At 41.8% G+C, this 26,641-nt stretch overlaps 1 protein-coding gene across 1 annotated transcript in view; it reads left to right on the forward strand.

Annotated features, from left to right (window-relative positions):
• Positions 1-26,641, forward strand: part of LOC135221254 (uncharacterized) — a 395,658-nt gene that overhangs the window by 258,328 nt on the left and 110,689 nt on the right. Inside the window, exon 17 of the mRNA XM_064259070.1 lies at positions 4,755-4,910. Within this exon, the coding sequence (XP_064115140.1) occupies positions 4,755-4,910 (156 nt within the window). The remainder of the gene's footprint in view (positions 1-4,754; positions 4,911-26,641) is intronic.

A 26,641-nucleotide genomic window follows, 5' to 3' on the forward strand; every position in this document is an offset into this window, starting at 1 on the left:
TGTTCTTTCCTGTCACAGTCCAAACAGCCAATCACCAGTGGCAGGTCCTGGGGATTTTGTCTTCTCTGGAGAGGCTGGTCACCTTCACCTTCGCTATCTACAGTGGAGACTGAAGGAATTCTTGTCCCTGGTGTAGATTCCCCTTTGCAGAGAGTTCCTCTATCAGAAGAGGTGAGTAAAGACCTTCATTGGTGGTTGGACGACCAAAATCTCATGGTGGGAGTCCCTCTGCATTCATCCCCTCCAGACTTACTCCTGTTTTTGGATGCCTCCATCGATAGTTGGGGTGCTTATTAGGAAGATCTTCTTGCCTCAGGTGTTTGGAGTGTGGAGGACAAGCTGCTTCACGTCAACATTTTGGAGTTCAAAGCAGCTTTCCTAGACTTGTGAGAGTTCTGGGAGAGGGTAGAGGGTCATTCCAGTGTGCTAATGTTGGATAAAACCAGGTGGTTGCCTATGGGAACAAACTCCATTTGTTGACATTCGAGTTGAACTAGTGGGCAATCAACAACTTGGGGCTCTCCGCCAAGTATATTCCAGGCAAGAGGACTGTGGTGGCCGACAAGCTGAGTCATCAGAACCAAATCCTGGGCATGGATTTGTCTCTGCATCAGGATGTGGCGGACAGACTTTTTCAGTATGGGGAAGGCCTATGGTAGACCTCTTCGCCACTTGATTCAACAGGAAGCTGGAGGTTTACTGTTCAGTGGTCCCGGATCCTCTTGCGGTAGCAGAGGACGCCTTGCAGCATCCTTGGGATAATCGTGAGGTGTACGCCTGCCCTCCATTCTGCCTTATCCATCAAGTTCTGAACAGAGTAATGAGTTCTCAAAATCTGAGGATGACTGGTGGAACCTCTGTGGCCTCAAGTGCAGTGGTTTTGAGACCATCTGTCTCTTCCGTCCGAAGTTCCATGGCAACAGCTCCTCTACCAACCTCATGTGGAAAGGTTTCACCAATTAGTAGAGTCCCTGTCACTTCATGACTGGAGAATGTCAAGTATCTCCTCCGAGCAAGAGGTTTTTCTCGAAAGGCTGCAGGCCAAATGTTCAGCTATCTCAGAAAATCTTCGTCAGCCGCTTACCAGTGGAAATGGGTTGTCTACTGGGATTGGTGTTGTTGATAGGGTTTCTTTCTGTTCAGAGCTTTTGTTCAGCAGATAGCAGATTTTCTGGTCTTCCCCAGGGTTGAGAAAGGTCTTTCTGTTTCAGCTGTCAGAGGCTACAGAGTACCCTTGGGCTTGGTTTTGCACCTGAAATCTCCTTGTTGTTCAGGAGTTTCGAACAGTCCTGTTCACCAAAAGAACTCAAGCCTTCTGCGTGGGATCTTTCTCAAATCATGAGAAGTCTCACTCGAGCTCCATTCGAGCCCCTACATCAGTCATTAGACAGGGATCTGCCTCCAAAGACAGTTTTCCTGTTGGCCTTGGCTTCTTCAAAAAGGGTTGGGGATCTGTACCCTTTGAATTTGTCCCTAAATTTGTGGCTAAGACCCAGAATCCCTCGCTGCATAATGACAGATTTACTTCATTTTCTGTTCCCTCACTGAATGACTTTGTGGCCGTGACTTCCTCAAAAAGAGTTGGTGAGCTTCATGGCTTAAGCTATGATGTTAAACGCACCAGCGATTGGGGATCTGTGCCCTTCGAATTTGTCCTGGAATTTGTGGCTAAGATCCAGAATCCCTCTGTGCCGGATGACAGATTTGCTTTGTTTTCTAATCCCTCACTGAATGACTGTGGACAGTGATCCACAAGAGCTTTTGCTTTGCCCAATCAGAGCACTGCAATGTTATCTAAAGAGGCCTCGTCACCTAAGACCAAGGTGCTGTAGACTTTTTGTTAGCACAGGCTGGTCCAGAAGGGAAGTGTTCAAGAAGACGATTTCATTCTGGTTATTTGAGACAATTAAACAGGCTTATGCCTCACATACTAGTTCTGTCACTGAGTCTGTGCTATCTAGAACACATGACATCAGAGGTATAAGTTCCTCTCTGGCATTTAAGAAAAACTTGTTTGTTCATAGAATTTTGAGCACTAGTTCTTGTTCACTTCCTTTCACCTAAAGGATGTTGCCCACAGGTCTTTGGACACTTTTTCCTTGGGTCTGATGGTGGCTACCCAACAAGTTGTGTAACTCACTCAGTGCCCCTGTCAGGACAGTTTGTATCTTACCTAAGATGATTGTGTGGAAGAAAGAATGAGTGAGTTAGCTGGCCACTTTCTTTCTCTTTTTCCTTTCTTCTTCCTATGGGTGGGTCAGAGAATAGACACATCATGTGCTGGAACTGGTCTGATACAGGTAAGTATGGTGGTCATGCGGATAGTTCTTTTGTATTGTTACTATGCAATAGGCTAATCTGCTATGCAATAGCAAGTGCTCCTCTCTCTTGCAAGGGGAGTGAGGAGTGGTGACAAACCCCTTTGGCTTGCATGGTTTGTTGCTTGAACAGGCAGTTTTCTTTATGTTCCTAGAATGCAATGAATCTGGTCATATACTATATCATTGTGTTTCAACCCAGATGGCTGAGTTTTTAGATATCCGATTGTCTATTCTCTCACAGGCTTGGACCCCCTTCGTTAGAACTAGTTCTTCTAGGAATGGTCAGGTGGGTTTAACTCCAGCCAGTTTAGTGTACTTGTACCTCGCTCCAAGTATTAGTCTATCCTATTGTTAAGACCTCAGGTTTGTTAGCTATGAAAAGTACAAATTGATTAAAAATTTGTGATGTTTTACCCTGATTAACCCATGAAGGTCGACCCGTCCATATAATGGATGCATTCATTGCCATCAGCTTGCGAGCGTCTACATTGTGGATGCATGTTTTCCCTCCATCCTCCCTCAAATATCGACATCAAGGCTACTGTAGCCAATCTGTGCTTGTTTAAAAAGCAAAGTTGCCTATAATTTTATAATTTGAGGTTAAAGGAATGTTATATAAGCATGCACAGTTCAGGGGGGGTTGTAGAGGCAGTCTGGCTTAGACTGTGGAACAGCCTCCCTGAGAATGTCTTGCAATTGGAACTTTACTACCCCAATACATACAATTCTCCTTGTATTTTAATGGTAATTTACTTTAATTTTTATCTATTTATTAATTTGTTAATTTTTCTCTTTTTTACTAAGTGGTCTCTTTTTCTGTACAGTACTTCCCATTACCTTCTGTTCTTTCTTTCTAATGGACACTATATTCTTTGGAAGCTTGAATTCCAAGTCAGTGGACCCTGTGGGCTTATTCCATATGAATAGGGTTCATTCTCTGAATAATAATAATAATGATAATAAATATGATAAAAGCCATAAACACATGGGCAGTGCCAGTAATCAGATACAGCGCAGGATAGTGGAAGGGACGAAGGCAGAACTCCGCAGCATAGATCAGAAAACCAGGAAACATATGACAATACACAAAGCACTACACCCAAGAGCAAATACGGACAGACTATACATAACAGAAAAGGAAGGAGGGAGAGGACTACTAAGTATAGAGGACTGCGTCAACATCGAGAACAGAGCACTGGGGCAATATCTGAAAACCAGTGAAGACGAGTGGCTAAAGAGTGCATGGGACGAAGGACCAATCAATGCATGGACAATACATGAGACAGACTAAAGAACTAGCCAGCGATGACACATGGCAATGGCTACAGAGGAGAGGGCTAAAGAAGGAAACTGAAGGAACGATAACAGCGGCACAAGATCAGGCCCTAAGAACCAGATATGTTCAAAGAACGATAGACGAAAATAACATCTCTCTCATATGTAGGAAGTGCAGTACAAAAAATGAAACCATAAACCACATAGCAAGCGAATGCCTGGCACTTGCACAGAACCAGTACAAAAAGAGGCATGATTCAGTGGCAAAAGCCCTCCACTGGAGCCTGTGCAAGAAACATCAGCTACCTTGCAGTAATAAGTGGTATGAGCACCAACCTGAGGGAGTGATAGAAAACGATTAGGCAAAGATCCTCTGGGATTATGGTATCAGAACGGATAGGGTGATACATGCAAATAGACCAGACACGACGTTGATTGACAAAGTCAAGAAAAAAGTATCACTCATTGATGTCGCAATACCATGGGACACCAGAGTTGAAGTTGAAGAGAGGGAAAAAATGGATAAGTATCAAGATCTGAAAATAGAAATAAGAGGGATATGGGATATGCCAGTGGAAATCATACCCATAATCATAGGACACTAGGCACGATCCCAAGATCCCTGAAAAGGAATCTAGAAAAACTAGAGGCTGAAGTAGCTCCAGGACTCATGCAAAAGGGTGTGATCCTAGAAACGGCACACATAGTAAGAAAAGTGATGGAATGGACTCCTAAGGAGGCAGGATGCAACCGGGAACCCCACACTATAAATACCACCCAGTCGAATTGGAGGACTGTGATAGAGCAAAAAAAAAAAAATAATAATAATAATAATGATAATAATAATAATAATTACACTTGTATGTCAAGAAACACCTTGAAATGGACGGCCAAGAGCAGTTAGGTATGATTGTAGGCAAGGACCAAAAATGAACTTGAGAATGAACTTTGTCAATTTAAAAAAGTACTTGTGGATACTAGAAAGGGTAAGTTATATGTAAATACAGATATATGTAAATATAGAGAAATATCAGTGGAGTTTTAAGATCAACATGTATTCCTGTACTCATGAAACATCGATTTTTATTTGTTATTTGTCCTTATTGTTTATATTATGCAATTCAGTACCAATTTCATTTCAAACTAATTTTATTTCAGGAATTTGTGATCAGCCTGGATTTCTGTCTGGAACTAATTTCCTCCTCCCATGGGATGTGACAGTGAAGATAGAGGACCGAGATAAATGGCCAGCTATTGCAGATACTCTTGGAAAGAAGGCTCTGTTACTCAAAAATAAAAAAAATAGGGCTGGAGGTAAGGCTGAAATAGAGTATACTGTACATGCACTAACATGACTTATTTTCTATATATTTAAAAGGAAATTTCTGTCTGATTGTCTGTCTGTCTGTTTGTTATGTACACCCAGACTGTGAAAGCTAGAGGGCTACCAAGGTTTTACCATGGACTCCCTCCAACCCAGGAAGGTGTGGATCGTGTAGACCATTGTGGCAGGATAAATCAAAGGCAGACATAAAAAACTGACTATAGTGGGCCCCCGTATTTGTGTTCTCCAGATTCGCGGATTCAGTGATTCACGAATTTCTCTCTGGACCATATATAACCATTATTTGCAGGGGATTTGCGTATTCACGGGATTTTCCGACGAAAATAATCACTAATTAGTGTATTTTAATGTTATTTTCTTGACTAAATACATTTTTATGATACTAAAATGATTTGCTGGTTTTCAAATACAGGTGGCCCTCGGTTAGCGGCAGGGGTTCCGTTCCTGGCTGCCGACACTAAGCGATTTTAAAGCCTACGGCCACCGCACACCTTCTTTCGAAATTCTGGACCAGTTAACAGCGCCCTAGACCGGTCAAACGACGCCATAACCCCGCAATGGCGCAATAAGTAAAATTATATTTATGCAGTATAGTACTATAGAAACTACTGCACAGTAAATTCTATAGTACATGCAGTACAGTACATTATAGTATTATAAAAACGTACTGTAAAGTGAAAAAAGCCTAGCTTTAATCCTTTGGGTGTCTAGAATATGTAAAGATATAATAAGGTTTTATACAGTGTACAGGTAGCTGTAGTGTTCAAGTTACGATAATTCATCGTACGATAATCCGATTTTATGAGAGACCAAAATACAATAGCCTAACTTTATCCCATCTTCTAGTTACATAAGTTCAAAAACAGCAAAAGAGAATCATGAAATTATGGTTTTAACGTTATACTCGTCTAAACATGTACAGCCATGAACAACCGAACGAGAAACAAATATTTTTTTTTCTAACTACAACCGAATTGGATAACATCCGTTTGGCTTGTATTTCAATCATCGTACTATAGTACACTATTACCGTAGTTGTTATAAATGATGTTATGTAGAATAGAACTGAGATATCTTAATGTAATAACTTTATTCGCTATAGATCAAAGATCACTATAGATCAAATGTATTTAGTCATGAAAATAACATGGAAGTACACTAATTAGTGATTGTTTTTGCCAGAAAAATCCCACAAATAGGTGAATCCCCCACAAATAATGGGTACACATGGCCCAGAGAGAAATCCGCTAATCAGTGAGTCCGTGAATCTGGAGAATGCGAATATGGGGGGTCTACTGTACACTTTTTTTTTATAGCATAGTTGCTATTTCATCCTCAAAAGAGTACCCTTTCCATGGTCTGTCCAGAGCTCCATGGCAACCAGACTAATGTCAAAGAATTCTCTTAACTGGTCTTATGGCCTGGTATATGTCGTAATGATAAACATTATAGCACATGATAGAGTATAAATGGACAGAGGATAATAGGGCGCTTTCTATTATCCTCAGCGAACACTGATACCCAGTTTTCCTACTATGTCAAAACCGTAAGAAGAAGTGGTTATGTGCATATGTACCATCATATTTTTTTTTTACATATGACCAAAATTCGACCAAGACTCCATTCCTTTTCTGGTCAGTCAAGAAACCAGAGCTCAGAGAAGTCAATTCTTTTTCTTATTGATTCAGCTAAGTAGATAGTTTTGAGTTCCAGTTTAAGAATTTTTCATTTAGGCTGTAGCGCAATGGTATATTTTGTGTAAAAAGCCATAATTAGCTTATTTTGTTGGCACTTTTTATGATTGGTGAACATTAGGCTAGGTCTGAGAATTTTGTTCTTCACCTACCTACTAATTTTATTACTGAGGTTGATGAAAATGTATAAGTTGAAAGCTAAGTGTACAGTTTTAAGTTTCAGTTAAAAATTTTGTTAGTTTATAATGTGGAACAATGATTTTAGTATGTGTGTGAAAAACCATAAACAGTCGTTTTTTTGCCAGTACTCGTCGGCGCTAGCAATTTAGGATCGTTAGCGCCGAGTTTCGTTCTTTGCCAATTGATTTAATTACTGAAGTTCATGGAAATTTCAGCTTGAAAGTTGAGTATGTAATTTCAAGTTCCATCTAAAAATAATTTAGTTTAGACCGTGGAACAATGATTTTAATGTGCGTGTAAAGTTGTAAACTGGCTTTTTCGTCAGTACACTTTGGCTCTTCTTACAATTTGCAATTGTTAGCTGTTTGTAGAAGTGGAATTGTTTTGAAGAATTTATCATTCTACTTGTTAGTTTTATCTAAAGAAACATTTCACAACAATAGATAATCTGTTCAGATAGCGATGTCGGCAATAGACTGCCAGGCAGTAGCCTGCAATATATGTTGATTCAGTGAGAATATGTTGGCTAGACTGTAGATACCAATTGTCTGTAGCCTATAACCTAGGATTATAGCTATATCCTTAAGGTTGGACAAAATATAACTTGGATTAGGCTGTAATCTAAATTAAGGTAAGTTTTGGGGACATATTCTGTTAGGCTATAGGCCTAGGCAGTAGCCTAAGTTTACACCAAAGACCTTACAATTAGATAAAAGGCTACAGACATTTTTCCCGTTTATATAACCGTTATATTTAAGCATTGTCTTACTACTGTAGGCTATTATGCATACCCTTAAAAGGAATTAAATAATCTACATTAATTTATAAAATAACATTGGCTATGTGATAGGCTAGCCTAGTTTTAGTAGACCAAAAACAATTAATCAGGACTAGACAATAACCTGCATCAGGTGATAGCCTAACTATAAAAGTTTCACATTAGTAATTTACTGTTTTATATAGACCAAGAATGGTAGGTACGTAGACCAAATAGACTATGAAGTAGTAGCCTATCTTGAAGACCACAAATTACACCTGGTTAATTAACATTTCACGGAGCGACACGGCTGAGCCCAGAAAATAACTTTAAGGTAAATTTATCAGGATTAGATATTAACCTGTACTAGGTGATATCCTACTATAAAATATCCTTTTCAAAATTATTAATCTTGTAAAGACAGATATTCAGAATTTTGTAGCAATTAAAAGACTAGAGAATGGCAGAATTAAAACCATTTTTCTCGGTCTCCCCAATTTCGGAAAACTAAACCAAGGAACAGGCAACACTACAGCTCCCTTCTGAAGGGGAAAAACCTCCTTTATTTATAGTTACACAGCAATTTAGGACACCCACGAGAAGAATTTCAAAGGTGACAGCCTCAAAAGAATTTTGTATTAGGATCCACCTCTTCACTATTGTAACCTCTACCATCTTGCTGGAAGTTGCCATTAAAAGTCTTCCAAAATGTTCTAGAACAATTGTTGCTGTTGTAGTTAAAAGTCTTGTGAGAACCCTATGGCAAGCATCCTATGACTTGCTAAAGTGGCACATAAAAGTGGAAATGGAAACTTCATTTTTACATTATAACCCTTACTGTAAGGACCTGTAGAGGAGTCTGTTGTGGTTAAAAACTTAATGAGCAAGCCGGCCAACAGAATTGTATGAGAGTACTCTCTTTTGGGGAAAAGGGGAATTTAGGAGACAAAATTCCAAAATATCCCCTTACTCAATCCAAAAAGGCTCGGAGGTAAGCCTTTTATCACCCCCAAAATTTTTTTCCTCAAAGAACAGGTAGGTGTTCAAATGGGATGATGCTTCACAAAATGACAACAACAACAAAAAGAAAATTTTTCACAAAGTCCAAAGACCCTCTTAAAGGAAGTATAAAAGCATTAAATGGAATGCATATCAAGGGCAGAGGTAGGGGAAGAGGTGGATACCAATGGGAATGGTATGGTTGGGGGTTGACCTCAATGACACCACAGGCAATTGAAGTCTTTGCTATGGGGACAGAGCACTAATTTTAAACAAGCTTGGGTGGGAACAGTCTCACCCATCTCCCTCCTGTAAAGAGTTTCTTCCAAACCAGGCTTCTCTTTGGAATGTTACATGCAGAAAGTCCCTGTTAATGGAAACCATAGAGAAACGTGGTTATTTGTCATGAAGCATCTAAGTGTTCCCAAAAAGCCTCCAAACAAGCCAATGTTTGTCGTATTTTCCGAATAACTACTGTTGCCCTAGTACGTTCAATTGTTCTGAAAGGAACTTAGTTCTGACATATACATATTGGCACAGCCTTGTCGTCGTTCCCTTCCGTCCCTTCCTAAGGCTCCGGATAGGGACAGATATGTGCAGGTTCAAAGCCAGTCCTGTGGACTAAACATTGTCCTAAGATTTGACAAAGTTAGTAACAGTAGTTCTTCGAGAAATCAGAAATACAATGATAATAGCCCACCTAGACAACTGGTCGGTCTGGGGGCCCTCAAGAAAAAATGAACTTGAAAAACCTAAGAGCAGTGGTCAACTGACTACAGTGAAAAGGTTTCATGATAGATTAGAAAAATCCCACCTCACACCCTGCAGTCACTTTCAGTAGCTGGGACTATGTTGGGATACTTTTCATGGCTCGTTGTCTCTTCCCATCATACTCAAAACAGAATGAGGCAAGTCCTCAAAATGTGCTTTGCAGAGCCCAGAGTTTCAAAGAGGCAATTAGAAAGTATGATGGGCTTGTTGCAATTTACATCAATAATAGATCCAATACTTGGATTACAACATATGAATGTGAAGTTGCATGCAACAAACAATATGCAAGACCGACCTCAGTAAAGGATTGAAAAAGTTGGGGAGATACATCAGTCTTGGTCCTGGAAGGAATCTCTGCCAATACAGGTCACCCTGACTCCTCAGTCTGTATGAATGACAATACACACAGATTTGCCTTGTTGACAGGTTGGGAGGAACGTCAGGTGGCAGGGAGGTGTTCAGATACTCCAAGGAATTGTCATATCAGTTTCCTGGAGCTAGACCGACCTCAGTAAAGGATTGAAAAAGTTGGGGAGATACATCAGCCTTGGTCCTGGAAGGAATCTCTGGTAATACAGGTCATCCTGCTTCTCAGTCTGTATGAATGCAATACACATAGATTTGCCTTGTTGACAGGTTGGGAGGAACGTAGAAGAGAGACATTTAGTTGGTTCTAGACAATATGACTGCAGTGTTCTACATTGAGAGGTCGGGATGACACTCACCTGTCAATATGGTGATGCTAACCATCCTTTGATGGGGCAAGAAAGGAAGTGGTACTTGTCTGCAATTACCCATATAGGGTGTCTCAGTGTAATAGTAGATTCCCTATCAAAGAAAATGACAGCCTCAGCAGAGTGGAATTGGACAACCACGTTTTCAGAAAATAGCCAACGTCCTTCCACAAATGGAAGTAGACCTGTTCACCACATATCAGAATCACAAACTGCCAGGCAATCAGCAGAAAGAGATGCCTTCATACAAGACTGGAACAGTGGAGGATGATATACCCTTTCCTCCATAGTTCCAGATTTTGAGGAAGTTGAGCAAACTCCTAACCTACTAGGAACAGCTTACTTAATAGCCCCAAACTTGCCAAGCAGGCATTGGTGCTTATCACTTTAATAACAGGCAAAGAGATAAATTCCAAAAATGTCCATTGTTTTATTCCATTTAGTAGGAGGGAAAGTAGTTTTAAGGATCCTCCTTTCTGAGCCAAGGCCTTCACAAGTGGATTTTCTTAAATATTATCTATACCATGAAAATTATTCGCCCAACATTGCTTGGTAGTTGGTGCAAAAATTACATACTTCATATATCTGGCAATACTGGTATGTACAGAAGGTGGATAGTTACATTGTATCAATACCGAAAGCCCAGTCAAAAATTCTGGGGAAACAATTTTTTAAAGTTCTTATAGGTTTTGCAGACAAACGCGTTACATTTACAGCATTCATGGAATGCAAGGCAGCATTAACAGAATCATTGATCTATGATTTTGTGATATAACTCTAGTATAGGAGCTGTCACTTCCCTTCTGTGGTCCTTTGCACTACAAAGATCCTCTCTAGAAGGGTTCCAGCTAGTATTAGCAAACTGGGCTCTCATAGACAGGGACAATGCATAAAGTAAAGAGCTGACAATCAATTTTTATTGTCCTCTGGCCCGTCATTCCTGGCCAAGAATGGGGTCCTTTAAAAAGGAAATCTCCTATTCGAAGTAAACTAGAATTAGCATACATAACATTATTCCCAGTTCATGCTCTTGAGGCTAAACTAGAGGTCATGGCATACATCCCAAAAGGAAATTTTTTATTTTTTTATACACTAGCTACACTTGCCGCAAGCTCGAACAAATTCCCAAACCAGTTCCCAACCATGTCTCAATAATTTTCTCTATTATCTGTTTGGGTTCTTTACTTCTTGTCACACAAGACTTTGAGAACCTTATTGCCATATCCACCATATGCAGAAAATACATATCTCCTTTCTAATATTCCTTTAGGTCTCATGCCACTACTTCATTGAACTCCTTTGCCATATTCTCACTAACAATTGGCCTTGATGGTGTTTTCTTACATTTCATGCAATTTCACAGCTATCTGATACTTCTTCAGCATAAATGTAGCACATTTCATCCTTAACACCAGCATCCTTCAACAACTGAATCAGTCTTCTAGATAAGGGATCCCCGAATTGTTGGCACAATTTTCCTATCTTCTTTTCCTTCTCATTATCTCCCAAGGTCATTATGTCTTCTGTTTTCTTCCAGGCTTCTTTCTCATCCCTCATGGAAGGCAATAGTGTCCTGAGGAAGTTCACCTCAATTTCAACTTTTTTCAGTGAATTTCTGCAGTATCATTTTCTAAGTCCAATTTCATTTGTGTTCTCTTCATTGATATTTTTTTCTGAATAAAAGGGGAATAGAGCAGTTCACCACATCTGCTATTACACTTGCTCTGTCACCTACAAAGTTCACTGGAAATTTTACTTTCTTCCTCTTCTATTCGCAATTTTTTTTCGTCTGACAAAGACTGGGTGTATGCTTTTAACCAATCACTACCACCCACTGTAGAACTGCAAGCTGTGTCTAGGATAGCAAGATTAATGGATTCTGTCGTCAGCACTGTCATACTTTTTGGATTTTCAATAACTGAATATAACTCTTCCTCCTTTACACACACATTTTTTGGACATGCTAGAGGCAAGTGGTACTCTGATCCACATAAATAAACAAAATAACATTTCCTAACCTTACCACATATGTCAACTGAGTTTCTCCGCCTACTTTTTGTTTCACTTCTGTTTGCTATGCTCCCTCTTCCTCTACCTCTAAACCTCCCCTGTCCTCTTCCACATGTAATGACATTTACCTCCTCTGTACTAATTACTAAATACTGGTTCAGATTTTATCATCACAGCAGAGGTCTCACTCTCACTCCTGTTTGACACAGCACCCAATGATAACACTTCCTGACTACCAAAAAATTTCCTACAGGCTTACTGCATGGAATCAAACATTTTATCTGTTTCACCAAAGGACACTGCTGTCAACACTATTTGTTTATCTTTAACCTCTAGCCCTGCACTGTCTAGGTAGTAACTTAAATGCTAAAATACATTTTGGTATACTACTTATTTTGTACCTCTCCAGAACTGTACTTCTCTTCACAAATTCCAAAGTGTACTTCTCCATTGTACGTTCCTTCTCCTTTTTGTAACTGTCAAACCTTATCTATGCCTCATATGCTGCTGACATCTCATCCTTCTTGTACCACTTGTCCAAGTGTTTTAGCAAACTTTCATTCCATCTTCGACTGTCAACATATCGATATCCACTTCCTCGAAAATCTTGCTCCTTACCTCGCTTCCTTCTGGGAATGACAGGGCAACAACCACTGCTTGTTTCTTTTCCTCGATGCTTGTGACAAGCTGCCATGCTTTCAGCTCTTGTTTCCAGTGGTCATAGCCCTTATCAGCACCGAAAACTGGCAACACCAGCCTACTGTCACATTTGCTGACGCTACTCATGTTTACAACGTCTTATCATGTAAACTACTATTCATTAATCTCCTCTTTCCCGCCACAACCATGCTCTGCTACCATTTGTTGATCAAGTAGACCAGTGTGGCAGGATAAATCAGGCAGACATAAAAAATTGACTTTATTTACCTCTGATTCAAAATCCAAAATTCAAGGGCCAAGATGTCATAACCCCACTTTTTCATACCCCCTCACTTTTTACAACTTTTGGAGTTGACATCTAGTATGTAGAAGTGTTTCTGTAGGCACAAACAAGCTTCCCTCAATATGGGGGCCAAAAGGCACCCTCAGTGTTAAGGGAGTCCCGAAGGTTCCCCACAATATTTGGGGGTAGGAGGCCTACACCCTTTTGTAGCCTACCTACCCCAACCTTGATAGCAAGGGGCATAGCCCCCCTTTGGGAATTAGGGCCCAGAAGGTCAAAGATGGGCCTACTGCATTCAAATTTGGTACTATGAGTTACCATAAGTGGCTACAAATGCACTTAAGTCAATATCAGAGTTTAACTACAGGCAGTCCCTATTTACGGCACCCTCAGGAAGCGGTGATCTGGTTTTATGGCGCTTGTCTAGCGTGATTTTTGGTGCCAAAGTGCACAGATACATACCTAACAGAGGTGCCGTTAACTGATTATTGGCACCAAAATCTGGTTATCGGTGCCGAAAATCACCGATTTTTGGCTATCGGCGATTTTCGCTTATCAAGCCATTGGAACGGAACCCCTGCAATAACCGGCAACTGCTTGTAGAGGCTGAGTTTTATCAAGGGGTGTTTAAGTGGGGCCTCGCAATGAAAATATTTCCTGAGAAATTTATTGCAACCTTTATGTACCTGCCGTTGGCTGGCGATGCCTGACTGAGCTGATCAGTGACACAGTAGCATTGGCTGGGGGAAAATGTATGTCCAGGTCATTTGGAAGTGAATGTGCATTTGATAACACATCTGAAGGACAGGTACAGCTGCTAGTAATCTATAAAATGATACAGTAATGACATACAGGCAGTCTCCGGTTATCAGTGGAGTCGGTTAATGGCGGCCTAGTTTTTAGCGCCATAAAATCAGCAGTATATGACCCCATAACATGCTGCCATAAGGTCCAAATAATAGAGTTATGACATACCTAAAAGAGGTGTCAATAACCGGTTACCAACGCCATTAACCAGTTATCGGCACCATAAGCGCTATAAATCGCTGAGTTTCAGTTAATGGCGGTTTTTGCTTATCAGCAACCCACCAAGAACAGAACCCCTGCCGATAACTGGGGACTGCCTTTTTGTTATTAGTGAGGACTTAGCCAAGGCAAGTTTTGAGAATTTACTTATAGAATAAGAAAGATAAGTAAAATGTAATGTGTGCCACTCGTTGCCAAAGTCTTTGGGGTAGAGAAAATGAGAAATTAGGTAGGATAGCAAAGTGATTGAATAAAGATTTACAAATGCAAAAGACAGAAAGGGAGAAATTATGGTTAAAATTGAAAGGATATTTGAACAATGGAGGCAGTATTTTGAAAACATTCTGGCTGAAAAAAAATGGATTTAACCATTGGACACTGGCACAATAGGTGAACTAATATAGAACATAACAGGTGAAAAGGTTACAAAGGTCCTTTGGACCATGAAACTGAAAAAGTTCTAGGACTGTGTGGGGTAACAAGAAACACTAAAAGCAGTAGTATAGCTGGTCAATAAGGTTGCAAGAACATTTGAATACCTGATAAAGGAAGATATATGACCAGCAGAGGGGAAAAAAGAAAGAAGTCTCATTTTTTTTCTTAGATGTTAGACAGGTGAGCATTTGCATCCTGTATTAGTAATGGATTTGCTTGAAAAAATTAATTTTTTCCTATGGAGATCGAAACACTTTGCCTTTTATATTTCAAGTATTCTACAGTGTATGCTCTGGACCAGCTGCAGACTGACTAACAAGTATGGTAAAGTGGTGGAGGTAGGGGAGAGAGGGAGTTACCCGTGCCATCTAATGTATGACCCCATGGTATGGTAGCAGTTCTTTTGGATTCTAGCTTGGCATCCTCCCATCCATCAGTCTAATTGCTGACCCGCAATAGTGATTCCAATTTATTATTTTCCCTTTACATAAGCTTAAAGAAATTATCTCTGGGAGGGTACCTAGTCATCAATTTTGCATACACCTCTTCCTTGGAGAGGATTGTTGGTTCCACTTTGGAGGTGAGATCTTTAGGTTTCCATAGTCAGGGTTATCCCATGGTGTTTTGGTTGAGGCGTAATTCTCTTATCCTTTGGTCAGCGAGGTCTCTTGCAGCCAGCAGATTTTACAAGCTGATGGTTTATGAACTTTCTCACAAATTTTATGTGAAAACCTGGTAAAGGAAAATTTAAACTCAAAAGAGTAGGAAAAGAAACTTACAGTATTGATATACAAAAGAAAAAGGAATGCCCTGTAATGTGGAAATTATTGAAGAATAAGTCTGTTTAAACTTTTATGTGAAAATATTGGAAAAGGTACGTAGATAGGCTGAGGTAAAGAGTTGAAATTGTTAATTGTCAGTATGGCTTCATATTAGGGAGATCAACAACAGAAGTTAGCTTTCTAATGAGGTAGGTATAGGAACATTACTAGTATGCAAGGAGTAAGAGATTATGGCTTATATATGTGGATTTTGAAAAGCCATTCCCCAGAGCACTGAGTCAAATAATTAAATGTGCATTGCAAAGACAGAGGGTATCAGATCTTATGCATAAGGCAGCATTTCTTTGTTGCCACTTTCACTGCTACAATAAACAGCCAAGGACTCGGCACTTATCCTTGATGAACATCAACATTGATCTCAAATTCTTTTGATACACCTGAAACTGTCTTCACTCCATATTTTGTCTTATGGTGATGTTACTCAAGCACAAGACAAGATATTGAGTGAAGATAGTTTCAGGTGTATCAAAAGGATGAGCCAAATGTTGGTGCACATCACTTATAGTGTTTGAGTCCTGGCTGTTTATTAGAGCAGTGAAAGTAGCTACAGAGAAAATCTGTTTTACACAGATGATCTAGTGTTACTGGCAGAAACCGAGGGGAGGTGCAAATGTTTGAAAGGTGGAGGAGGAAAATGGAGAGGATGGAATATCACTGTAAGCAAAACAAAGCTTATGGTGACTTGAAAAGAAGCAAAGGAGTAAGTACAATCAGTAAGGTGACATGTGGTTATTGTGGGAATGGTGTGGGTATAAATTGTATACTGTGTACCAAATATAACAATGTCGTCACAAGAGGTGCTCTGAATTATTAAATATACATGAAATAAGTGATTTTCTATGCCTTAAATATATTATACAAGCGCATGTGGAAGAAGAGAATTGAGAACTCTTGTTGTAATAAATAAGCATGTCTTAAAAGTAGTAGAGCTTGCCTGTTACCTTTGGGGCACACTGGAGTCTCTCAACTGTGAAGCACAGTTGAAAGAGCTGTAGGAATGAGAGTGGCTGCATTATGGATGAAGTGGAAAGATAGCTAGATTCTTCTTCTTTACCACCATTATCCCTACATTAAGGGGTTGGTTGCCTGATGCATCTTCACCACTGCCTTCTATCAAAGGCATCATCCTCCACCAAATCTCTCGCTCTCCATATCTTCCTTCACTTTATCTTGCAATTTAATTCTCGGTCTCCCTTTTGATTTTCTTCCTCTAACAGGCTCCTCCCAAGCCCTCTTCACTCCATCCTCGTCATCCATCCTCAACACATGCCCATACCACCTCAATCATGACTCTCCTATTACCTCTGTAATCTTTACTAAGCCTGCCCTACTTCTTATTTCATCATTTTCCAATCTCTCAAGCAGCGATATTCCCATAATCCACCTCAGCATTCTCATCTCTGCTCTCTCAAGCTTTACTTCCTCCTTTCTTCTTAGAGCCCATAATTCTGTTCCATACATTAACACTGGTCTTATCACTGTGTTATATATCTTGACTTTTAGCTTGATTGGCTTTTTCTTATCACATACCACTCCAGCTACCTCTCTCCACTTCCCTCATGCACCTTTTATCCTACTGTTAACTTCAGCTTCACATCCTCCCACTTGGCTTAAAGTAGATCCTAATTATTTAAAAATTTCTGCCTGTTTTATAATCAAGCCTCTTCTTTCTTGTATTACCATTCTGTCTCTATCTTCCCTACTGCTAAGCAAAACTTCTGTTTCATTTACATTCACTTTTAAGTCACCCCTTTCCAAAGATTCTGTTACTCTCCAACCCTTCTCTGTAGGTCCGCCTCATTTTCAGCAGTAATCACCAGAGCATCGGTGTACAACAATTACCATAGTTCTTCATTCCCAATCGCTTCACTCAACACATCCATGACCAGCGCAAACAAAAATGGGCTGAATGCTGACCCCTGGTGTAATCCAACACTAACTTCAAAGTTTTCTGTTTCCCCAACTGCTGTTATCACTTTTGTGCTCATTCGTTTATATATCATCTCAACCAGCCTAACCAACTTTTCTGGGACTTTCCTTTTCCTTAAACACCAGAACATCACTTCTCTTGGGATTCTATTGTATGCGTTCTCTATGTCTCATTTTCAGTATTTAACAGGTGTTCAAAATGCTCTTATCATCTCTTCTTAATGTCTTGCTTCCTATACAATATGTTTCCATCACTATCTTTGATGACACCCAATATACCCACATCCTGTCTGCCTTTTCCTCAAGTTTGAAATCTTATAGATATCCTTTTTGCTTTCTCTTGTTCCTAGTCTTTCACTCAACTGCTCTGCCACCCTTCCCATAGCCATACCTAGCCTCCCTCTCACTTCTCTTTCCTCTTCTCTATATCTTTCTTCTGCACCCTGTGCATGCCTTACTTTCCGGTCTTCAAATACTCCAACATCAGTGACCATGGTAGTCATGACACCAGAAAACTCACAACCAATCCTTAAATGCTTTTGATTTTCTTTTTCTTTTTTATTCTTGCACCTCTCCATTCCACTACCACTTTTCTCCTCTCTACACTCCATATCCACTGGTTCTTCCTCTCAACACTCCATATCCACTGGTTCTCCCAGATATTTTCCACTCTATTATCCTGTCAAAATTCTACATTCCTCCTTTCCAGACATCTCTCTTTCACAGTCCTGAATTGCTCCTCCTTTCCTCCTTTAAGGTCCCAAATCTTAATTCTAGATCTTCTCTTTCTCTTCTTGGGTTTCCTACCTCTCATTTTAAAATCCATCACCACCAACCTGTGCTGTTTAACACACGCTTCTCCGAAGATCACTTTGCAGTTTGTCACATTGCTTTTGTCGGCTCTTCTAACCAGGATGTAATCTATTTGGCGCTCCACTCCTCCACTTTCATAAGTTATCAATTACTTATCTAACTTTTGAAACCATGTGTTCACACAGGCCAATTCAAAGCTCTGAGCCATCTCCAATAAATAATCCCATCTTCATTTCTAATTCCAAACCCATGGCCTCCGTGTACCTCCTCACACATCCCATCTCTTCTCTTTCCCACCCTGCCATTCATATCAGCTCCTATTATTAGTTTCGCCTCCTTTCACTGTTCTAATGGTAGCCTCAAACTCTTGTCTAAATAATTCTTTCTCTTGCTCTTGGCAACCCTCTGAGGAGCGTATGCTGATATTATATTTACTACCTTATCCCCTATTTTTATTGGAATGCCTAAAAGCTTGTCATTTACTCTCTACCTCTACCACTTATATAGCTAGACTACTGGTAAATAAAATTGTCCTATGACTAGAAAAAGCACTTACAATGGGTATATAAGGCCTGTACAACATTGTGCAGTAGAAATATGGTTGCTGGCAAGGAAAACAAAGATTCTGAAAAGCTGTGACTATAGAAAGTTAAATTCCAAGTGTAAAGTATGATGAAAAGATGAAATCACAGATAAGGTAATCGAGAGACAACTGTGGTATGTGATAGAAAACCGATTGAGATATCACAAAATGAGGTTTTTTCTACATGTCACTGCAGGGGATGTTTGAGATATCACAAAATGAGGTTTTTTCTACATGTCACTGCAGGGGATGTTTGAGATATCACAAAATGAGGTTTTTTCTACATGTCACTGCAGGGGATCAGGAACAGTTAGCTAGAAAAGATATACGTAAATATGAAGGTAAGAATACCAAGAAAAAAGAAAAATACCAAGAAATAAGAAAAAGTGGATAGAGCTCTAACCTGATGGTAGTTTAACTAAAAAAAAGGGGGGTTGGGGGGAAAGGTGAAGATAAATTATTTCAAGTCTAACCCTATAAACTGAAATTCTAACCTAATACATGTTTAAAGTGGTGATGAAAGCACAATTCCAGTAATAGTTCTCTTTTCTGGTTTCTTTCTCCTAAGCTTCTCATCAAACCCTGTACAGTAGACCTTCTCCTGCCGCCAGTGAATTGTCTGATGCAGGCACTTCTTTCCTTATCTGATTACCTTTTCAAAATTCTCATTTTCTGGGTTTGACCTGTGTCTGCCGGTGAAAAGTTCCTGTAGCTCACTTTTCTAAATATACCAGAGAAAAAGGTAGCATGGTATGCTGAAGTTACTACCTTCAGCACTAGGGCGAGTGGAAGCCACTACTACTCACAGGTCTTCTGCCAATTAGAGGATTCTTTTCAAAATCCTTCCCAAGGCAAGAGCAGTACAAGGTACTCCCCTACCTTCCGCTCACTCTCGCTACTACTACTACTACCTGCCCGCCATCTTCATTCCTGTAATTAGCCTTTGTGTGTTCGCACGCGTCTTCAGTTGCTCCCTTGGTGCCTTATTTTGCCGAAGCTGTGTCTTCCGTGGAACTCTCTGCTTCCTTAATCCAACTTGAGTATTCCAGATTGTGTTTTCGTAATTCGTATGGTTGCGATGCATTCCAATTTTAGCCTTCGGTCCCTTAAAAAATGTACTGGGGTGCCCATGACATTTGTAGCTCTTGTCGTGGACAGGTTTGTGACTTGACTTCTCGTTGCGACGTATGTAAGCCCTGGTCTAACGAGGATATGACTGCTTAAATGAAACGCCAAACAATCTTGCAGCGTAAAAGATCGGTTAAGGAGAAAAAGAAATCGATTGCTAGAACTGTATCTAACGATTTCTTTGACTTGGGCGCTCATGGTTCTGGCTCTTCGGTTTCGGTATCGTACGACTCCGATTCCGAATTAATTGATGCTTTGCCCCCTGTACAACCGGTAATTAGTGAAGTTATTTCTGATGTAGATTCAAAGATTTTGGCAATGGAAACTACCTGGAAACAGAATTTTAAGAAATTACAGCTTAGTCTAGATAGAGATATTTCAGCTAAGTTTAACAATCTGTCAGAGAATTTTCAAGAAGCCTTTACTAGAATGCCTAACATTCTTTTAGATTCATTTTCAGCTCCTCGTCAGGTACCTGTCGACAGCACCATGGGTAACGGTGCGACAGATACCCCGGCTTGTGAACCCCGTCGTGGCGAAGGCCTAGGGGGGATCCGGTCCGGGCAGGTGCCTAACGAATCTTTACCCAACGTGTCCCCTGTTAGTCCCATAACAGTGCCAAAGGGCGCTTATTTAGGAGAAGGGGGGAGGGATATTAGTGTCAGGCCTAAGATAGCTAGTCGTCAGGATTTTACTTCAGGGGAAGTTTCTAAGTTAGGATCTGACGATGATGATGATGATGACGCGGATTCGTGTGATATTGATGTGTCTCGAATGGAGTCATGATGTAGAATTTCAAGAAACTTTTTTGATTTAATTTTTGATTTTTCTTCCTCAGGCGAGGCCTAAAGAGCAGAAGCAGCCTCCGCCTCGTTGTATTACAGAAGGGATTTTTCTTGACGGTCCTTCCCGGTCACGGGAATTTTTACGTTTTCCCTTTGCCCAGAGGTTCGCGAGAGTGAGAGGACGGACGTCTGCCGCTAAACTTTCGAACGGTGATCCGGGGAAGGGAAGAGGAAGAGCTCTTTCTCTTCTACGACACCGGAGATGGAGTTTACCAGGTGGCGGATGATTCTTCATTCTCTCGACCCCCCCAAGCCAAATCCTGATTTTGTCCGACTTTCAAGTCAACCCTTGCCTTCTAAGGCTTCGGTCTCTGTCTCAATTGAAGATTTTATTGCTATGGAGTCTGTTATGAGCTCCTTACAAGAAGCTCAATCCTTCAATATGTGGGTCCTCGGAGGGCTTTTAATGTATATCAAGGACTCCGGGTTTGTTCCTCCTGATGCTCCTCTTTTTGAGAAATTCTGCTCATCCATTTCAATCGCTTCTGTACATCAGAACGAGCTTGCTGCTTCAATGCAGGCCTTTCTTGTTTCTCTAAGGCGTAACCTGTATTTGTCGCAGTTACCCTCCTCTGTATCGGAGATTCAGAGAACCCGTCTGTTGTCCTCTTCTCCTTTTGGCGATTTCCTTTTCGATATTTCTGTGCTTTCTGAGGTTTTGAAGGAACATCAAGGTGATGCCTCTTCCCAAGCTCACTGGGCCTTATCAAGAGCTTTTTCCTCTGGCCTGTCTTCCTCCCGTTCCTTCAAGGAGTAAGCGTAAAGTTTAGGACCAGATCTGTACCTTCTGCTCCAGCCCAACAACCTCCTTCTGGCTCTTTTTTCCAGAGTACATCTCAGGTGCTGGTGCCTCTACTTCATCCTCTGGTGCTCACCCTTTGAAACGCGGGAGAGGTTCTTGGCGTGGCTCTAAGGGCAGAGAAAGAGCTCAACCTCCAGGAGGACCTTCTTCTTCTTCTTCTTCTTCTTCTTCTTCTTCCTTGTCTCTGCGTAAGAATTTTCGGAAGTAGGAGTCATCACCTCGCCTGGAGACCGCAGTAGGAGCTTGTCTCTCCCGCCATTGGTCAGCTTGGGAGAGAGCGGTGGATGCTTGGGTGGTGGAGGTCCTGAAGGAAGGTTTACGAGATCCCTTTTGTTTCCAGACCTCCACTTTCCAATCGTCCTCTCGAGTTCAGCAGCTATTCCCCTCACTCAATCAGGGGTCAAGCCTTGGAGAAGAGCTTTCGGCCCTCTTGGAGAAGGATGCCATAGAGCGAGCTCCTCCTTCTCCCGGGTTTTACTCTCGGATGTTTGTAGTTCTAAAGGCCTCGGGTGCCTGGCGCCCCATCATAGATCCTTCGGGATTGAACAAGTTCATTCTAAAGTCCCAAGTTCAGGATGGAGACAGTCCAGACTGTTCTTTCATCCGTCAGGAGGGGGGACCTGGATGATTTCCATCGATCTGCAGGATGCTTATCTGCAAATCCCCATCCATCCAAGAAGCAGACCTTACCTTCGGTTTTTCACGGACTCGGGAGTTTTCCAGTTCAAGACCCTTTGTTTCGGCCTCACCACTGCTCCACAGGTCTTTTCTCGGGTGATGGCTCCTGTTTCAGCTATTCTGCATCAGTTAAATGTAAGGATGCTTCGGTATCTGGACGATTGGCTAGTCCAGGCCGAATCTCTAGAGAAATGTCTCCGGTCGAGGGAGATAGTTCTGTCTCTTTGTGTCGAGTTGGGCATTCGTGTCAACTTCGACAAGTCCAATCTAATCCATTGCCAGATCATGACTTATCTGGGGATTGTTTTGAATTCCCAGATTTTGAGGGCTTCTCCCGCTCAGAAACGGATAGACAAGCTTCTGAGTATGATCGAAGAATTTTTGTCCTCCGTAACACAGCCAGTTTCTCTTTGGAGGTCTCTCCTGGGCCATTTGTCATCCCTCATCCAACTGGTTCCCGGAGGTCGTCCCAGAATGAGGTCCCTTCAGTCGACACTTCGCCACTCATGGGATTTCGTGTCCGAGGACACGATAGTCGCCTCATCTCCAAATTGTCAGAAGGATCTCCGTTGGTGGATGCAAGTTCGCCGCCTCAAGTCAGGGACATCTCTTCTTTCGGTTCCTCCGGACCTAATGTTTTGGTCAGACGCCTCAGATCAAGGTTGGGGCTCACACCTGGGCTCCGAAGCCGCTTCGGGCCTTGGGTTAGAGGAAGGAGAGGATCATGTCAATAAATTGGAGGGAACTGAGGGCAGTGTACCTAGGCCTTCTTTCATTTCAGGATCAACTGTTGGAGTCGGTTGTCGGCAGATCTTTGTCGGACAACACCACAGCAGTTCCCTCGTACTTGAAAGAAAACCAAGGTGGGCACACCAGTCGGATCTTCTTACTCAAGGAATGGCCCGGATCGAATCCTGGTTGGGCAGGCAAGGACAGGGTGGGGGATTACGATTGGTCCCGCAGTTTATACCTGGGCCCATCACAAACGTCTTAGCAGAACGCCTTTGTCGAGAATCCTCCGAACGAAGTTTCAAGGGTCGGAGTGGACACTTTGCCAGGAAGTCTTCGACAGCCTCAGGAAGAAATGGCCTGTCACAGTCGATCTGTTTGCCACCCCACTGAATTTTCGGTGCCAGATATTCTTCGCCCCTTACCAGACTCCTCAGAGTGCCGGGACAGACTCTCTTTTGCAGGACTGAGAGGGACTTCAAGCCTATGCTTTTCCTCCGTTCTCTCTGGTGAGGTCAGTCCTCAACAAAGTGAGGGCAAACCAAGCGTCTGGATCTCACCTCCCCTTTGATCGCACCCCCTTCTGGCCACCCAGAAGGAGTGGTTTCCCGACCCCCTTCGTGGAAGCACTTGGCTGGAACAACCCCCCATTCGCCTGCCAGAGCAGACCAGATCTTCTCAAACAACCCCATTTCATCGGTTCCATCAGAGGCTCCACATGCTTCATCTTCATGCCTGGAGACTGTCAGGAGGTTCTCCAAGCACGAAGGGTTCTCCTCCAGAGTGGCGCGACAGTTGGCTCTTGCCAGACGGCAATCAACCAGAGTAAAATTATCAGGCTAAATGGTCGGTTTACAGACGTTGTGTAAGTCTCAAGACATTCAATTTCTAGACCTTCCTTACCGAAAGTAGCGGAGTTTTTAGTTCATTTACATCATGACAGGGCCCTGTCACCTTCGTGCATTAAGGGTTATAGGTCTATGCTTTCCTATGTTTTTAAGGCAAGGCTCCCCTGGAGATCTCTTTCATGCTTATGTCATTAGAGATTTACTTCGATCTTTTTTCCCTATCTCGACCCAGGCCGCAGTGTTCGCCTCCGACATGGGACGCTTAACAAAGTCCTTCAAGCCTTAAGGTTCCCTCCGTTTTGAGCCTCTGAATTCTGCCAAATTTAGGGACCTCTCTTCTAAGACACTCTTCCTTGTCTCACTGGCTACAGCCAAGAGGGTGGGTGAACTGCAAGCACTCTCTTTTCTGGTTGCCAGATCTGGACTAAGACATGATTTTGTCATACCTTCCTGAATTTGTCGCAAAGACTGAATCGTTTGAAAATCCCATTCCAGGTCTTTCTTCATACTGAAGTCGCTGGTCGACTTTGTTTGGTAATTTAAATGAGGAATTAGATCTTTGCCCTGTTAGGGCGCTCTCATGCTATTTACGCCCGTCAACGAAGGGACATTCAAGGGTCGTACCCCGTCATCTGTTTGTTTCACCCCGAAAATGTCAACGAGACCTATTTCAAAGAATGTATCCCTTTTTCTCAGAGATCTGATCGTTAAAACTGGTGGTTCGGGTGCCGAGGAAGACCAGACGCCGAGAGCACACAGTATTAGAGCAGTTGCTACATCAGTAGCTTTTATGAAGAACGTCTCAGTCGCCAAGGTGCTTGAGGCGGCAACTTGGCGTTCTAATTCTGTTTTTGCCTCTTTTTACCTGAGGGATATTTCTCTAGTTCTAGGCGGACCTTCGTTCTTTGGGCCCCACCCGTTGGTGATGGCAGGACAGGTCGTCAGACAGGAGAATTAGGTAGTCTTCCTGTTTTACGTTTGGTTGCTACCTGTATATTATTCATTAATTTTTGTTTGTTGTATATATTTTTTGTTTTTGTATTATAACCATGGCAGTTTTTGACGTAGTTATAATGGGAATTAGGCAGTTTGGTATTTAGGTGTTGTTGATGACAAGGACTGACTGCTTGGCAACTCATGCTGCTTCCATTGTCAGTGTGAAATGGTTCCAGCCACTGGGTTGTCGGCACTGGCGACTACGCTTCTCCCAGAGTCGATGCTGACCTAGGAACTAGCCACTGGTTCGCTTGTCCTGATGACTCCTGCTTCTTCCACTGTCCTGGACAGGGAATTAGTCGATGGATCGTCTGCTGTCATCTGGTGACTCGCTCACCATCTACTTTTTGTCTCACCTGTTTTTCTCGGAGTCAGACACTCATGTGAGATCAGGCGACATTTAGTAGCCCTGAGTTTCTTGTTGACGAAGTCGGTTGCGTTGATACACCCCCGATGATCGTGTAACATGAGACCAGGTTGGACTGTCAGGCATTCGTCCTTCGGGACTGAATCGCCTTTTTGCTCCGCGCTCCTTTCTCTTGGCACCAGAAAGCTCGAGTTGAGGAGTTGCTCATGAGCCGATTCGTTGCTGGCGACGTTGGGTTGCGTTGATCACCCCCAAGGTTTGCTTAGCTTTGAATCGCCCAGACAGTCCAGACACTCATCCTTCAGGGAAAGAATAGTGCTTGATAGTCTTCAGGGTGCAGCCTTTGCTGTCCGCGATTCGTCTGACTGGTCACCTGGTCGGTCACCTGACTTTAGTACAGACGGACTGACTATGCACTTACTCCTTGTCCAGTGCTACCGCAGTTTGGCGGCATTATGGTAGGAGACTTTGAGTTGTTAGTATCTTAGACCTTGGGTTGAGTTTTTGACTGCCTATGATATATATTTTCTTTGTTTGTTTTCTCCTATTCTGTCCGAAGGGGAAATTGTATTCAGATTCCCTCCTCCTTTTCAATGTGGTTAATCGGGCTAGATAAATTATATTAAGGTAATGTTTATTAATATGGAATTTTTATTCTAAAATTAATATTAATAATACTTACCTGTACAATTTATCTAGTCCCACCCATCCTACCCCACGATCTGCCTATCACAACTGATTTGAGGGAAGGTTTTCGTATCTGTCAACGACAGTGTTGCCAACTGGCGGACAGAATAGGAGGTAACAGGGTTGCCAATGTGGTAAATTTTGGTACGGTTTTTGGGGATTTAGGGCTAGATAAATTATACAGGTAAGTATTATTAATATTAATTTTAGAATAAAAATTCCATTTTCGTAATTCGTATGGCTGCGATGCATTCCAATTTAAGCCTTCGGTCCCTTAAAAAATGTACTGGGGTGCCGCTAGTTCATTCACCATTTGGGTGCATCATCAGACAAGTGTGTTATTATTACTGGTTATTTCCTTTATTTTTATTTTTATTTTTATGTTAATTTTATATTTCATTACGGTTTTCGTTTCGTATCACGTGCTTATTCACAGCCAACTGAGTTCGGATCTGGTTCGTATTTTAAAGTAGGCTTAACACGCTCATGACGTCCTCTGGGGTTCTAAAAATATGATTAATTCATATTCTAGCTTTGGCTTCTTCCCAGCTCCTCAAGAGCGTGTTCGTGCCCCTCTATGTGCATTTTTTATCAATGTGTTATATATGTGCCTTGTAGGGCTACTAGCTAGCCTATCGTATTTATCATCATAGAGGAGGGAGTCCTCTCTCTCTCTCTCTGCTGATACGAGACATGCATGCGTTATTGTTTTAATGCGAACCAGATAGGTTTTTGATTTATGCACGTTTATGATTTTCATATCACTGAAGAGGTTGGATCAGTTGCTTTCCTTCCCTAACTTACCCGACCAGGCCTAGATTAGGTTTTGGAAGGTAGGCTAGGTGCCCCTACCCCTATACCCTTAATATCCTCCCCGGTGCTAACGGGGAGGATATTAAGGATA

This window comes from Macrobrachium nipponense, chromosome 2, assembly GCF_015104395.2.
Source record: "Macrobrachium nipponense isolate FS-2020 chromosome 2, ASM1510439v2, whole genome shotgun sequence".
Lineage (NCBI taxonomy): Eukaryota > Metazoa > Arthropoda > Malacostraca > Decapoda > Palaemonidae > Macrobrachium > Macrobrachium nipponense.